Source organism: Acipenser ruthenus, chromosome 21, assembly GCF_902713425.1.
Source record: "Acipenser ruthenus chromosome 21, fAciRut3.2 maternal haplotype, whole genome shotgun sequence".
NCBI classification, from domain to species: Eukaryota; Metazoa; Chordata; class Actinopteri; order Acipenseriformes; family Acipenseridae; genus Acipenser; species Acipenser ruthenus.
The window spans coordinates 28,425,793-28,442,695 of record NC_081209.1 but is presented as its reverse complement, the minus strand read 5'-3'; the positions used below and the strand labels follow the sequence as shown (position 1 = coordinate 28,442,695).

At 39.2% G+C, this 16,903-nt stretch overlaps 2 protein-coding genes across 2 annotated transcripts; both read left to right on the top strand.

Annotated features, from left to right (window-relative positions):
- The first annotated feature begins 8,268 nt into the window (after positions 1-8,268).
- LOC131699185 (gonadotropin-releasing hormone II receptor-like) lies at positions 8,269-10,331 on the top strand. The gene is made up of 3 exons (XM_058995646.1): positions 8,269-8,781; positions 9,054-9,255; positions 9,741-10,331. The coding sequence occupies exons 1-3, from the start codon at positions 8,269-8,271 to the stop codon at positions 10,127-10,129; spliced, it is 1,104 nt and encodes a 367-aa protein (XP_058851629.1). The 3' UTR covers positions 10,130-10,331.
- Positions 10,332-11,235: 904 nt separating this feature from the next.
- On the top strand, positions 11,236-15,978 carry LOC117428344 (cysteine-rich motor neuron 1 protein-like). Its single transcript, XM_058995645.1, has 5 exons — positions 11,236-11,589; positions 12,284-12,374; positions 12,769-12,964; positions 13,257-13,331; positions 15,964-15,978. Exons 1-5 carry the CDS (start codon positions 11,238-11,240, stop codon positions 15,976-15,978), a joined length of 729 nt encoding a protein of 242 aa, XP_058851628.1. The 5' UTR covers positions 11,236-11,237.
- Positions 15,979-16,903: the final 925 nt, after the last annotated feature.

Here is a 16,903-nt window from a genome sequence, read left to right as displayed (position 1 = left end):
AATGAATTCAGGCCATGAAACATGATGCACTTTTCTTTATTAAATTCTTTCAGTTGAATATGACATTATTCAAGAAATTGTTGGCAGAGTTTCTCCAGTCACAATTGTTTGATGTTGTTGCTTAGAGAAAATCTCTGGAAAACGTCACCTACAGTATGTCTAGTCTGTTGAAAGGCTGCCACAAGAAATTCATAGGCTTTAGTCTGCCTGTTCTGCTTGACCATTTTCTGAACTCATTATAATCAGTCACAGCCATGCACTACCGTTCCACACGTTTCTGTACAGCCTGTCATAATACAGTCTCAATAACTTCATGTAGAAATATACAGTTAGGGTTACGAAAGAGGAAACTCAGTTAACACTTAAATAAGAGAACTCTGTTAAGGACAATGCTGATAAATTAAATTAAAATGATATTCGTTATTGGAGTAGGGATCCCTGTGCATCTGTTTATTACAGAGATTTGTATTTTTCTTAAATCCGCTTTTTCCACAAGAAAAAGTTTAATGAATCGATCCCTTAGTGAACCTATGAGGCTCACCGCACAGTACAGCACAGTTACCCCTGTATGTAACGCTGAAAACACTTTCTTTCTAAGTGTGTGTATGGGGGGCACTAAAATGTTACACTTTTATGCCAAATTGTGTTTCTTTCATAACCTTTGCAACATGTGTACAGTAAATCATCTTTAAGATGGCTTTCAAGACAGCATTTCTAATGTTCATCAAGTGAATCATTTAATGAACAGCAGTAGTCTTTAGTGGATACTCTATTGCTAAACCATACCTGTTTCCAATCTTTTCCAAACTCCCAAATCTGGAGTTATTTAAAGAGCGTCACTGTATGACTGTCAGAAGACAGCTTATAAGATATATAGCATTGTTGGGAAGATAGCACAGATGGTTAAAACAGGGAGGAGAGAACCATATTGTCAGTGTTTGAAATCTCTGCCAACCTCTCCCATCCATCATGCTACCCTTCTGTTTACAGCAGAAGATCAAAGCCCCCCTTTCACAACACCCATTTATTAAGCAAAGCGGTGGTTCAGGCAGGGAACTCACTTTAATCTCAGATCAAGTCACATAAACATCAAGCATATTTTAGACGCTTCCAATACCAGAACAAATCATCAGTCGAATAGCTAGTATCTTACTTGTCTTTCGATAAACAATACGTCCAATGATTTGCAAGGAAGGGATTGATTTGTTACCTCAATCCATTATGTCTCTGCTGTGTGCCAGGCAGCTATCCTACCACCCTGCCCATGGCTTCCCCATGGTCAGCCTCTCCACTTATCTGCAAGCTCATTTATGGTCAGGGGTACCTCAAAAGGCGAGTCCAAAGGCCAAAGAATATAGTGTAAAAATATGTATAATGTAGTAGGGTTGTCTAGTCTAAGCTTCAATACATTTCTTGACTGAACTAAAGTTCTAAATGCGACCTGGTATTCTTGGTGCACAGACAACCACTGGTATGTTTTATCTTTCGGATTAAACTAGTCTTAGTAGACAAGCTTTTCAAAGAGATTCGTGGTGTCTTCCCAAACCCTCAGCTGCAGCAAATGTCTTGTATATGTGTAAAGCCAGCAATGACAATATCAGTTCATTCTCTCAGGAGAATTGAAAGTAAGATTAAAGGCATTGCTGTGAAATTAGTGTGATTACAGATCTGCAATGGAAATAAAGATTTAAAAAACCTTTTGAAACCCTTACATTCTTTGTGCCAACAGTCATTGAGTAAAATAATGGCCTACTGGGACTGATGAGGAAATAGGAAGCATGCTATAATATTGTCTTTGTCAATATTGATCATTTCCTAAGACAAGGATCTGAAGGAAAGCCTGAAAGCCAGAATATATCTGTGGTTGTGATACTGGCAGCTTGTTGGACCAGTAGTACTAAAGCTCTCATTTCTGTATAAATGTATAACAGAAAAACCCTGCAGATTCTCTTGTCAAAGGCCACCACCAAAGTACTTCGTTATAGATGGATTCAAGTATAAACCCAGCATTGTTTAGTTCATTTCTGCATAACAATCGGCCCCACTGCCTTTAAGAAACGTTGCAATCCCTTTTGTCTGTATGTTTTGTAAAACATATGACATCATTGTCTGGAACTTAATGGCTGTAATTGCTTGATGTTCTGCCACTTTGCAAGACTCCCGCTATGTAGTGTTTGGTAAAAGTCATCGAAGCAGTATGATTTTCTCTCACGCTCTAAACAGACCATCGCTGTCTGTTTATGCCACTTGAGCTGGCCCAGTAGCACAACCAAACCAACTGCTAATAAAAAATAGTGGAGTGCAGGACTGCAGATCCTCCAGCTACTTTCAATTGAAGACTAAGCTGTTGGATCAGGTCCCATTAGAGGATGAGACCGTGCTTTGCAGAACAATTTCAGTAGAGGGTGATGGTGATTTGAAGGGGGACTGTTACCCAATGCTCCAGCCATGGCTCTGCCTTGTGTTTGCAGAACAATTTCAGTAGAGGGTGATGGTGATTTGAAGGGGGACTATTTCCTAATTAGAAGGAATTGTCCAACTTTGGTAGACGTGAATGCATACTGTATTGGTCTCACATCTATCAGTCTCATCACAGCAGATGCTAAGGAAGTGTTACATTATAGTGGAATTGAGGTTACCTCACTGTGAAACTTAAACTATTCCTGTTTTCATACAATACTTAACACTAATCCTAACAAGTCTCTTTACACTAGCAATTATACAACTCCATTATCATTCCTCGCTGGACACTTTTGCCCTAAAATTTTGTATTTATGAAAGTGTTCTAGACTGAATGTGAAACCTTCTTTTTTAATTCTTCAAAGCACTTTACATGATATTAATAAATCACGATTTAAAGCTTTGTGAATTGGCTTCAATATTCCATACAAATACTTCCGCAAAATATTTTATTCTTAGCTAAGAAACCAAGATCACAGAATCAAATCTCAATTGTAATATGTCATATAATGATACAAAGTAATAACAATATGTACCGTACCTGTAATGAAATGGCTGAGGTTTTTATGAGCATTTGTGTTTCCAGCCAAATACAGCAAATATACTGTTATTTCTATTCTGTGAGTGTGTGTGTAAAGTTTGCTAAGGCATAAAAGTGTTAAAAAGGAAGCCCTGCTGAGTGAAGTGAGGCGTGCATTCCTTTACCTCGACATGCATTATTTATACATGTCACCTGAACATTTCAAACAGGCTTGACAGCTTCAGTCAAAGATTCCCTCAGCCGCTGTCAGCTTCCTGTCAGTCAGAAAAGTTGCAGACAAGCGGAGGAGGTACAGCTTCCCCTTGGAACCAGGAATCTGGGAATGTCGTTAAGAAAACTCCTGGGTCCCCTGTCTCCTTCCAGTGCTGGGATTGATCTGCGCAGCTACCAGGAGTCTGGCCAGCCTCTGGAATAATAAATGATCTGTACTTAAAAACAACACGGCACACTTCCACACATGTAACTCATTCACTTTCACTGCACTGCTCCAGGGCTCAGATATAAGATTAAGCAAAAAAGAAGTTAAGATTCAACATCTCTGGGTACATAAATTGGTTTGTGCTCCATTGTAACTGTCCTGTTTTTATTTTAAAAGCGAAATCCAGTTCTACAAAAAAAACACACTATTTTAAATATGCATTTGTCTGCAGCACTGCACGGATGATATTCACATTAAATTCATTACCAAAGATTGGCCCAGCTGAATTGATTGAAAGTGCCTGGTGAGCAAACAAAGCCGAGAATGGAATGAAGTGAGAAATTCACAGCTTGACCACACGCAGCAGTCCTCAGAGTTTTATATCTAAAAAAAAAAAAAAAAACGGAATATATTTAAACAAATGTACAATAGAACTGTGTGCAACAAGATACTGCAATAAGCATTCCAACCCACTGCTCTGTAAAGCAGAAAACAGGATGCTTGGGTCCATAGGTTACACATTTTAAGCAGATTATTTTAATAAGGACAATAAGCATTTATCAGTTGTACATATTTCCTGGTACGGCTGAAACGTTGTCACTACAAGCTTTCAGAAAATGCATCTACTATGTCATTTACACTGGTATGTCCGTCTATATTGCGTCAGGAACCATTAGCCCTCTCTCCTTACCTTCATGGGATTTGTGCAAACTCTAACCCTAAGAGAAGCACGAATGGGTAGGTGGGTGTAAATGGTTCTGATACACAACCTGCCACCTCTCTCTCCCTCGCTGTGTATGCAAACAGGAACCAGATGAAAGTGTATGATAAAGATAATGAAATAACACTGCGACAGAGCCTACCATTCCTGACAGATTCATCAGCATGGCAGCCATATCGTATTGCTTTTATCTGAATAGAATAACATTGAGGAATGTGTGGAATAAAAAAACGATGCAAAAGCAGCTTTGTTTTGTATGATTCAAGCCCCCATGGGTGCAGTAAGACATGTCTGTGGCTTCTATACTCGTTTAGTTCAAACATATTGTGTCACTCCACTAATCTGTCAAGAACATTAGAAATGGAGGGCATGGTTTATGCCTCTAATCTAAAGATATGACTAATATTAACTTTGGCCCACGTCATTTTGCTTCAAAAGGGAACTTTCTTTTAGTTCCCAGGAAACAGGCTAAAAAGCTAACATTGGCCTTACCATAAAAGGAATGGTTGGGTTTGAAATAAAGCTTTGGTCAGATTGTGATACTTTTAATTATAGTGTAATATCTAGAGTATAAGGCACACTCTTATACAGGATATGTGTCCTGTACTCTGGTTATAGTAATATATAGAGAGAGCGTTTTTGTGCTTGTTATATAAAAAGAATACTCCATGCACATCAATGGATTGCTGTGCTAGTTTCACTAATGAGGATGGCCGATAAGCAATAAGTATAGTACTCCATGGTACTAATGGAGCATTCCCTGTAACTAGAGTGCTTTTGCTGGGGTAGTATGGACAAGCTGAGCTTTATAGAAGAGATGCCAATTATACAAGGCATGTGAACCAAGCACAGCTCGCTCATACACTGGGAACAAGTCATATTGTGAAATTTACGCTAGCTTCGTATGGTAGTTTTTTACAACTTGACTAGATTATTAAAATATCAATATGCACCCAGCTGAGAGTTCAACCCTCACTATGGTATTACAGGTGTCCGAGGATCCCTGCTGTACAAACAAGTTACATGAGTTTATCTGATTCTGGGATACCATTGGAGGCACTTCATGGAGTCAGAGCGCTCCTACTTTATTGATCTCAGTTTCTGTATACTGTAAGGGTATTGAAACAATTTATTATAATAAAGACAATCCATTAGCATTTCTGTATGCATGCGGTCCTCAAATTACTGTGAACACCAGTAATGAAGTACCTGCCTCTTTTGATGATATAAATGTAGTACCAGCCACTATGCCACGATTCTATCTTAACCATGAAGCCAGTTTGATAAAACTCAACCTCATGTTGTTTCATTATTAATATGTATTTTATTTAAAGGTTTCATCTGCAGCCTACAATCCAATCTTAAACTGAATGTTTTTTATTATTTAGAGTGCCCAATTATTGAACCCCTGATTTTCTCCCCAATTTAGAAACGTATTTATTATAATTCACCGCTGCAATTCCTCACACAACTCAGGGGAACTGAAGGTTCAGCGGGTGTCCTCCGATCACATGACGGAGCCAGCTTCCTTTTCTACACCCAGGAACTCCAGAGTGGATGTCAGCTCTGACCTCTGGAGGACAAAGCCCGAGCTCACTGGGTGCCTGGCCAGTAGGGTCTGCTGGTATTGCAAATACCCCACCTCGGGTGTTCCCTGTTTATGAATCTCTCTTAATCCTTTTAAATAATAACGATTGTAGATAACTACATATTTTTAATGTAGTAATTATGATCATGTTTAATAAATGTATTCTGTGTCTGAGTCAATGCTGTGCATCTGTTTACTTTGCAACCAAGAGACTAATAAAATGCAAAGCCAAAGACTGTCGCCTGATAACCAGTTCCAGTATGTATTAACATAGACATGCAGTATAAACTGCAGCGTGCTAGTAATTGGTAGAGGAGCCTCATGTGTCCTTTCCTATTTCTGTTTACTCCAGTGTTCTGTGCAGCTGACTCAATGATATCTCCCCTTTAGCATGCTTGGTACAGGCAGATCAACAAACACAGGTATCTCTGCTTGTAATCTTTGTTATGTAATGGCTGTGTGGCCTGGGGTTTCTGCAGTGGACAGGGCAAACAGTAATTTCTGATCTATGATCTGCTGTTGAAAACCCAGGTGACAGTGTGACTGAGACAGTCTTCAGACAGATTCAAATCCTTGGAGTTATAGAGATGTGTACATGTCAAAAAGGACAATCAGTGAAGCTCTTCCCGATTTTGATAAACAAACAGATAAAAGTCTTGTTGTGGAGCAATGCAACACCGTTTTAAATTGAGCTTACCTTATGGAAACAAAAAATATAAAGCAATATACTGCAACATATTTTTACACTATGCTTTCAATTAAACAGGCAATAAATCCTTTTTTTTTTTTTTAGGGAAATAAAGTAATATATGAAAGCGTGTAAATGTTGTTAGGCCAAAAGGTTTTGTTTTTTACAGTTATTTTTACTTGTGTCATCTTGAGCAAGGGCTGAGAATGCTGTGATGTGCTGGGAGAAGGTACTGCAGCAGACAAGGGTTTGAAATCTCCATGGTAACAGCCTCCAGAAGGAGAGAGGATGAGGTAGGACCAGCAGTAGCTGGCTGTCTCACAGGCTCACTACCTGAGACTCCTGGAGAAATAATGATCACTGGTAAACACTGACAGAGTCTCATGTACCAGACTAGCTTCTGTGCAGCACTACAGACACTGGTGTGTGCTTGCTGGCATGGACGAAGTGTCTGCTGAAACTGGAGCCAAGGAGTTTATAAAACCCACCCTGCATATGTTTTAAAATTACCACCCGGGACTAAACAATTATGGTACGTACCCCCTCGTCTCTCGTTATTTTATTCATCTCGTATGCTTGTTAAGTTTGAGTTGATGCAAGAGACTCACAGTAAGATGTGATAAATAGCCTTGCTTTCTGAAAAGTTTGACATGATCACAATGGGTGAAGTAGCTGTGGATATTTTTGTCTGTAAAGTAATTTGAAATAAATCAGGCAAACTTTAATGCAGTCTTTTAAAACAATTTAAGTATTCAATGTTGATTGAATGACCTTAAAATACCCTTCAATCTGGACCAATATCTAAATTCCAGTTATTAGTATGGATAACTTTATTAAACCAAAAAGTATTGCTATTACGAAAGAATAAAAAATCCTGTTCATCATAATGAATTTGTTTTGGTAACCTTTACTGAGCCTGAAGCATAGTCATACTTCAATTAAATGACGGCAGGGCAATCTGTGTTGTTTTTTTTTAAATCTACCTTATCTTTAGAAAAATGTAAATTCATACTTTTCATTAAATATTTTTCATTAAATATTAATATATAGATATCAATACAGATGTTAATGTGACATTACTGTACATATAATGTATGGAATATATATTTTCATTGTTAACCAATCTGAATATTCTCTGAGACAAGATAAAACTTGAAGAAAACACTGAAGTGGTATTTTTGTATTTCCGATATTTGTTGCTATAGGATGCTATAGGGTGGTGTAGGGACCAGGAGCTACTGTAGCCATCAGAATTGACATCACCACTAATTATCTGAAAGATAACAGCAAGCATATCAGATTCAGAAAGGTCCCTTATTACCCTTTAAAGGGCTTGAAAGGAAAGGAAATGTCAAGACTGTAATGCTGAAAAGATACTGGATATTCTACATAAATATGTCCATTATTTCTTATATACAGTAATGCATAATAGTATCCTTATGGAGCAAGCTATTTCATCTGAATGACTAAGCATGCAAGAGATGCTTCCTCAATTCTCATTGTGCAACATGCATTAATTCACTGCTTTTATCATGTACTGCACAGAATGTCATTTTTTATAAGCTTGTTAATGTGACATTCCTAAATGTCATCTTTGTTCAGTTAAAAATCTATACTGAATCAATGGGTCTGTTTCTCTTAGTTTCAAATACTTATTCTCCCTGAAACAAGAAATTATTTTAATAAGGAATGGCAATTTCATTTGATTTAGTGCTAGACTTGTATATGCAATATCGAAAATATGGTTAACCGCACGCCAAAACTTGACGGCCAACTATTTAACGTTTCTGCAGTTCAAGATAATGGCCACTAGTAGGCCTTTATGACGGCCTTTTTTCCCATTTTTCAGGCGATGACAGAGTCTCCAGTCTCATGCAATCACACACAGAATATTGTGACTTTAGGTGTCACAGTCTCCGCCACCAACTCCTCTGAACCCTGGAAGGAGCCTTCCTTCACAGCAGCGGCGAAGCTCCGCGTCATGCTCACCTTCTGCTTCTTCCTCTTCGCTGGGTACAGTAACTCCGCGGTGCTCTACAGCGTCGCTCGCAAGGGAAGAAAGTCCCACATCCGCATCCTGATCCTCAGCCTCACCATCGCTGACCTGATGATCACCTTCATCGTGATGCCACTGGACACAATCTGGAACATCACAGTCCAGTGGTATGCAGGGGAGGTATCCTGCAAAGTGCTCAACTTCCTGAAGCTCTTTGCCATGTATTCCTCCGCCTTGGTGCTCGTGGTTATCAGCTTGGATCGACACACAGCCATCCTGCGTCCTTTCAGCTTCACCAGAGCCAGTCACCGGAACAGGGTCATGCTCGCTGTCGCCTGGACAGCCAGCATTCTCCTGGCCTCACCGCAGGTATGGAAACATACATAGTGGAGCTATCTGAAGCTTACATTTGGGTGGGACTCACTTTTAAAAATGTAAGGGACAACTCAAAAGGCGAAGGTTTGAGGCTTCCGATGGTCAATAAAATCTTCAAGGCTGATAAGAAAAAGAAGCCTTCCGTTGTTAAGAGGACATTTTCCTCAAAATACCGTTTCTAGGGATCCAACCAAATAAAAGTCATTTTAATTGAACATGGGAGTTTATTGGGACGGGGCCTAACTTCTTTCTTGCTCTCGGTTTAGCTGTTTCTCTTCCAGCTCCGCACGGTTGAGGGGGTGAATTTCACGCAGTGCATTGCGTCGGGCAGTTTTAACGAGCGCTGGAAGGAGACGCTGTACAACATGTTCACCTTCGTCACCCTGTACGTGACCCCGCTGAGCGTCATGATCTTCTGCTACGCCAGGATCCTGTGGGAGATCGGCCGTCAAGCAAACCACGGCAGAGGTCAGCCTCAGATTCTGCAATGTTACTTCTCTGAGCCCTTCTTAAAACCTGCCCACCGTCTGTATAATCCAAGGGCTACTTCCACTGTATACTCTAATAAAAGCTCCATATTTAGTAAGTTAAGCACATGTCAGTTTAGGATAGATTTACTGTGTTCATAGCCTCCATGGGGTTTATTGAATTGTTCGAAATGTTGAGGGATCCAAATACCAGCAACCCATTATGCACCATTGCCCTCATTTCGGGACAGGCTACTTTGTCATTTTTGGAGCATTTTTAACTGGCATCTACCTGTTATTTACATTTTCTCATTAACTATATTGTTATGATGACTAACTAAATTTTCTCAAAAGTTAGGTCTAAGTGTAACTGTTAATTCTGCAAATACAGCCCTTCAGATGCTTTTATGACGCCTCAATATAAAATGAGAATTTGTTCTGCACATTCCTTTCCTAGACAAATTCTGTTTTTTTTATGTTCCTCAGCTCTAACAAGAAGCAAAAATGACCACATCTCCAAAGCGAGACTGAAAACTCTCAAAATGACGATTGTGATTGTGGCCTCCTTCATCGTGTGCTGGACCCCGTATTACCTCCTGGGGCTCTGGTACTGGTTCCAGCCCAACATGATTGAGGAAATGCCAGAGTACATCCATCACTCCCTGTTCTTGTTTGGCCTGCTCCACACCTGCTCTGACCCCATCATCTACGGCCTCTACACGCCCTGCTTCAGGGAGGATATGCGGATGTGTTGCCATGGTGTAACGAGACACAAGCTGGCACAGAAACCCAGGACTGTCGCCCTGCTCCATGTAAATGGTGACAATATGGGGTCTGTCGTTTCAAACAGGACAGCAGTTCAGACTGTGTTTTAAAACTGTGCACTGCTTGCTGACTGCATGCTATGGGATGCTACTGCCCAAGCAGATCTTCATATCACTTAGTACAGGAGGAAGGAGGTTTCTCAGGTGTTTTACAGTTTTACAACCCAGGTGTGAATAGGAGTTGATGTTTCTTATACAGTACATATAGTGGTATAGATTGGTAGCAATGACATTTATTAAACATCTACGTATAAGATGCCCCATTGTTTTGTCTCTGGCTTAGGTTCTTAGGTTCTTATGGTGTAACATTAATATATAAACATATATATTGTATTCACTTATGTGTTAAATAAATTAAAAGTGTTTTTGCTGAGCCAGAGTTGTGCATTAATGTTTTAAAAGTTTATCAAGAAGAAAATAGTTCTGACAAGACTTTTTTTTTTTAAACGCTATTGTAAAGCTACACAATATATTTAACTAAATATTTATTACAACACCGCTTGCCTGTTTAAAATGTTGCTTGTCACTCTTCAGAGAGCACCTCACACGTTGCTGTGCAATTCTGTCTTCTGCATAGGGACACAAAGGGACAAAGCAATATAATGTTCTGAAGGCAAAATGGAGGGCATGTGGGTAAAACATCCAAACAATTGTGACTTTGTGTTAAATAACTGGACCCAGTCCCTGAGAAGTGTAATAAAAGGCAAGGCTTTACTTACTCGTGTTTTAGTGTACAGTGCTATCCACACTGTTTCATTGTAACTGTTATTAATTTACTTAAGAACATGCTGATCTTAGATAAACAGCTTTGACTTAATCTCGTCCTTGTTAGAACATCTCCTAAAACAGTATTATCTCCAGGTCTGATAACCTTAATTGCCCTTCTTAATAACAAGGCTTTTGTCTTTTAATATTATCAAAATAAACCCGAAAATCTTATCTCGGATTGCTTAAAAAAAAGGAATATATAAGAAAACAGATAGACAGTAAAGATAACGTTCGCCTCTATCACTCTGATATCATACGAGTCAATATTTGAAGTCCATTGGCTAAAGGGCCATAAACTCTAAGAGGTCTTGTCAATCTTTTAACCTGGTGTGCTTTATAAGTGCACCCGTCTGTCAGTACATTTCAAACGGGATTCAGATTGCGTTCTATAATGACGACCAGTTTCAGGTTTCAGGTACCAGTAGCACTTTTGATTCCTTTACTGGTTTCCCAGTTTCCATTCACTTTGAAATGTGCTGAAGGGACAGAGCTGCAGACTCTCCACTGCCCCCCATGTGAACGCATCCACTGCACCCCAAGGAAGGCACTGAAGCAGCAGTGCAACGGAGGCATAACCACGGGCATTTGTGGGTGCTGCCCAGTCTGTGCCAAGACCGAAGGGGAGACCTGTGGAGGGAAGTGGGACTATCTTGGGAAATGTGACGAAGGCTTGGTTTGCACGTACGAGGAGAGCCAACACATGGAGGTCACTGGCCAGGATTTCAAAGGCATCTGTCAAGCAGGTAAATAATAATTTATTTTTCATGCCAGCAGGAGTACCAACTGAAGAAGTTATAATGGGATGCATGCCTTTTTTTGTGGGTGTAATTCTGAATATTTGAATACCATTTGGTGCTTAAGAGTTTGTAATGCATTGCTTTCAAGATTCTGTATAGGATGTTGCTTATTTCTTCCCTTTCATGATTCTTTTGCAGATTAAATCAGTTTTAATAATCTAGATTTTTGAATGTCTTTGTGCCCTTGTAGTTCCAGCCACCTCAACATGCCGATGGGACTCACAGCCGTGAACAATAATATAATCTGCGCTTTGATTTGATATGCAAGCTGTGAAAATGACTGCATTATATCCATTGTGTTTCTTTCATGTCAAAGTGCTTTGTTAGGTTAATAAATTAATAAGTACCGTGCTTATCTAAGGTATGCTTGATATAGAGCCCAGTTTATCTAAACTGCATCTCAACATAGTCAATAGTTCAATTGTCTTTCCAGATTATTTCAAAGGCATATCACTTCTACCCTGCCAGAACAGAATGTGACTTTTGTTTACATTGACATGCATTGTACCTTAACTTTAAAAATGTATAGAGAATATTCCACAGATATACATGTTTCAGCATTAGATTGTTCATAAGTGTGTTATTTTAAGTAACTGCAGTATATACATATGCATGATATTATACATACTGTCTCTTGCAGTTTTGGATCGACCATCAGAAGATGAAGTTTGCAAACCTGAGTGTACCTGGGAATTTTGCCATGCCAACCCCTTTGAAATCTGCTCTGCCAAGTGAGTCTAGAATAATCTGTCCTGAAGCCATTGCTCTACAGTGGATTAACAAAGCCATGCAACTTCTTAGCAGGGAAAAGCAGTCAGCCCTGTTCGAAGGCATTAACGAATGCAACTCAATGGAGCACCATTTATTATACAGAGTGAACTATATGCGTACCTTAAAGGTACAGTAAGCAATTAGTGAAGGATCATTACAGATTACAATGTAATTGACTGTGTTACCGGAACTGAATATATAAAATATACTGCTGAAATGTTGTCATCTTTTAATGGATAGAAAAAAATAAAAATAAATGATAGACCAGGATCATCAGGCCAGAAAGACAGCTTTTGGAGTACTAGGGGTTCTTATACAGTAAATACTCCATTGACGGTTGGTCTTTGATTGCAGGACACTTGCCCTGGAGAGAAAGGCTTGTCATGGCTCCTGTCAGCACACTGCCTGCAGCAGCTGCTTTCAAATCAAACAGTCCCAGTGCAATACGGGGTGCCATTCAACTGACCTGCCCTGCATCAGGAGCTTCGGGAGGTGTGTGTACCATGAGTTCATGGACCAGGAAGAGACGGTCTTCCAGCAGGTTCAGCACGTGAGTATCTGCTATAGATCAGGAGCTTCGGGGGTGTGTGTACCATGAGTTCAGGGACCAGGAAGAGACGGTCTTCCAGCAGGTTCAGCACGTGAGTATCTGCTATAGATCAGTAGCTTCGGGGGGTGTGTGTACCATGAGTTCATGGACCAGGAAGAGACGGTCTTCCAGCAGGTTCAGCAAGTGAGTATCTGCTATAGATCAGGAGCTTTGGGGGGTGTGTGTACCATGAGTTCATGGACCAGGAAGAGATGGTCTTCCAGCAGGTTCAGCACGTGAGTATCTGCTATAGATCAGGAGCTTCGGGGGGTGTGTGTACCATGAGTTCAGGGACCAGGAAGAGACGGTCTTCCAGCAGGTTCAGCAAGTGAGTATCTGCTATAGATCAGGAGCTTTGGGGGGTGTGTGTACCATGAGTTCATGGACCAGGAAGAGATGGTCTTCCAGCAGGTTCAGCACGTGAGTATCTGCTATAGATCAGGGCCTTGTCAGGTATTCAGGTACAGTAGCTTCACAGGTATGCTTTCCATATAAAATACAATATAATACAGCACTGTGCAAAGTTAAAAACAAAACAAGTGAGCTCATATGTATAATACACTCCAGCTACAACCTGTTATATAAAAGCACATTAAAAAATTGTATGTTTTCAATTTAGGTTTAAAATAACCTAATGTTTTCAACCTGCCTAATGTCATCCTGAGTTCCCAAAGGAGCTCAACAGCAGAAAGCTCTGGCCCCAGTTGATTTAAGATTATTTTTTGGAACAACTAAATGTAGGAATAGGCAGCTAGTAGTTCTTGGAGATAGGATGGCCCTAATCCATGAAGGACCTTTAAAATCAATTTGGTAACTCACTGGTAACCAGTGTAAGCACAGGAGTAATATGTTGAAAAAAGACGAGTGTGAGAAAGCGGATGGCTTCAAGTCCATGAGGACAGCATACAGTATCTCCTGGTGAAACTGTAGGGATATGGTAATCCTTAAAGGAAATGGCAAAACAGTATGTCACCTGCAACTACTGTGTAAACACACAAGCACAAGTTGTATAGACGCACTCAAATGAAAACACTGACGTGTCTCAGAAGTTACTGTACTTAGTGTATTGTTAGGACTTCTCCATAACACTCAGTACAGTATTGCAGGCACTAGAAACCTTGTTTGCAGGATGTTTATCAGAGCAGTCACAGCTAACAGAAGACTGTTTTGGAGGAAAAATAAATAAATAGAGAGTAACCTAGAGTTAAGATAAGATTATTATTTGTTTATTTATTATTTAGCAGACGCACATATCCAAGGCGACTTACAGAGACTAGGGTGTGTGAACTATGCATCAGAGTCAGTTACAATTACGTCTCACCTGAAAGACAGAGCACAAGGAGGTTAAGTGACTTGCTCAGGGTCACACAATGAGTCAATGGCTGAGGTGGGATTTGAACTGGGGACTACCTGGTTACAAGCCCTTTTCTTTAACCACTGGACCACACAGCCTCCTTAAGTGTAATGCTAATGAAGTTTCAGACTGTTACAGTGTTTTCTACCACTTCATTATGAAACAAGTCAGAGGATTGGATTAGGAGAACTGTCCTGGGGGAAATAATTTTGTGGGGTTTTTTTGTTCGTTTTTTTTTTTCCTGCACCAATCAGTAACAAGCATAAAAGTCTATTTCTGGCTTGTTTTTATAACTAGTTTCGTTCCTTCTTCTGTGTGCAAATCTGGAAGCAGTTTGTGGTACCAAATCAAAGCTATTGGTTAGCTTAGTTATTGCTGAACTTCACATTACTTTCACCTCTAAATGTTACGCAGGTCCAAGTACTTTGTCTAATTCGAAATTATCAACAGATTCACTTTATTGTGTTTCCAAGGAAACGTCCGTTAAATGGATATTGGGTCCAGATGTAAGCACAGTAAAGCACAGGTACTAAGACCTGTTCATTCTGAATGTGTCAAGTTCAGTGATTATCATCCAGATAGTCTCTAATGGTCTGGAATACCTTGTCCTCGTTCTTTTACAGAATAATGCAGATGGGTATTTTGTTTGCCTGATACCAAACTGTCCCAGCAAAGCCTGAAGACAAAACCGAGTCCCTTCCTCCTCAGTAGAAAATGTAGCAAACTCGAAGGCAGCTGTTTTAAAAACAAATCATCACAAACTAAGCAGAAACATATCTTTTTTTAAGAATCATCCACAACGATCTTTGTATATAAATATGTATTTAATGTCTGTTTGAATATCAAATCAAATTTATTTTTGAATCTTGAGCCTTGTGTATTAATAATTCTACTGAAAGTGTTAAATAAAGATCTTGAATGTCTCTCATGGTGTGTCTATTTTACACCAGTGGTTTCTGTACAGAACTGTAATGTATTAAATCAGTATGGGTTATAATTGCATGTTATTCAACATAACTTTCACAGCCCTTCAAATAAAGCTAGGTTGTTCCACTGTTGTCTAATTGTGTAATATACAATCCTTAAAGAGTAAGTAGAGGGGTTCTGAAAAATATAGCGTCACACGTCCCGTGTTGTTACAACTGTTTAAATAACGTAATTTGTCTTTTCATTGTTAACATCCTGACAACTTTTTACACATAACTTTAAAGTCTGTTCCAAGCTCTTTTCAAATGTCTGCTCTAATAATACATGTTTTTAAAATATATTAAAAGAAAGTTGAATATATTGCAATGTATTATTAGCAAGTTGTAATTCTGTGTCCCTCTGCATCCATGACCTGCTGTATATATGGGCTTGTTTCTCCAGTGCCCTCCAGCTCAGTGTTTGAGAATTGGTTTCAGCTCAGGGGGTGAGAATTTAAGGGAAGTTATTAGCTGGTTATTGGAACTGTTCTTTGTAACACATTGATATTAAAGTCTTCATTCTTGAAATCCACGTGTTCATTAATAATAACCTCATGTATCAAATTAGAATTTTAATGTTGAAATAATTTACATTTTCCCATAACACAGTATATCCTTTGTGTTATTGTTTCTGTTCCTAGCCCTTTATCTCCTGAGGGATATGCATTTGACAAGTCAAGTTAATGACTGAATCATATGAAGTGCTGTCCTAAACCAGAACGCAATGGCTGCTAATTGGCCGGTATTGTTAATTCTAAGCAATCACAAATTAAAAAGACCTTTTAATGGATTGCTTGTAAGTGGAATGGTCTCCTAAGAGATCATTAGGAAGTTTGTTTTTTCTCCCTGCCTATCCCCCATGAATCTTAATGACTGGACTTGGTATTTGAGAGTAAACTGCTTCACTGTGCAATGTTTCAAGTTAATTACTGCATTTCTCTTGGGCTGGGTTGGGTGATTGACTCACTCTTGTAAAATATTGGATAAATACTGTTTTCAAAGCCACTTGTCAGAGCAGCGACCTGGGGACAGGTAGAACTGAAGGTTGATTCAGACGTCATTAAAAATGACACAGCTGACTAGATTAAACTATCAAAATATTTAACTATACTGCAATTAAAGAAATGTAGAACTAGACATGTTTTAATTGCAATACTGGTGTGGTGATTCAGAAATAAGTTACTGTAGCTGATTATTGTTTTTCATTCTAAATCTATTTATATTAAACTTATATAACAAACAGAGGTATTTCATGTTTGAATATTCATTCTAAATGTCTTATTTTGAATTAACTGGGAAACAAAAGTATAATTCATAGTAGTACATTAAAGTATAATATGTCCAGTATCCCATGTGCTTAACTATTAAAGGAAGGAGAGAAACGCTCTTCTGTGTATTACTCTTTCTGATCACCTTTGTGCATTGCTTTCCTTTGCATGATTTCTTTTTGACATCGTCAGTTCTAAATTCTGTTAAATGAACGAATGCAAGCATGGTCATTCTTGCCACTGAATACAATTTGGAAAAAAGCAGGGCTTGACCCAGCACTATTCCAAGTCCTTAATATGTGCCAAGTAGTAG

Bases quoted from the DNA above. Each gene is read 5' to 3' on its own strand.
- LOC117428344 (XM_058995645.1), top strand. From the start codon at position 11,238: ATGACGACCAGTTTCAGGTTTCAGGTACCAGTAGCACTTTTGATTCCT. The intron at 11,590-12,283 runs GTAAATAATAAT...TGTCTCTTGCAG, and splicing joins CAAAGGCATCTGTCAAGCAG to TTTTGGATCGACCATCAGAA. The intron at 12,965-13,256 runs GTGAGTATCTGC...TATCTGCTATAG, and splicing joins TCTTCCAGCAGGTTCAGCAC to ATCAGGAGCTTCGGGGGGTG.
- LOC131699185 (XM_058995646.1), top strand. From the start codon at position 8,269: ATGACAGAGTCTCCAGTCTCATGCAATCACACACAGAATATTGTGACT. The intron at 8,782-9,053 runs GTATGGAAACAT...CTCTCGGTTTAG, and splicing joins TTCTCCTGGCCTCACCGCAG to CTGTTTCTCTTCCAGCTCCG. The intron at 9,256-9,740 runs GTCAGCCTCAGA...TATGTTCCTCAG, and splicing joins TCAAGCAAACCACGGCAGAG to CTCTAACAAGAAGCAAAAAT.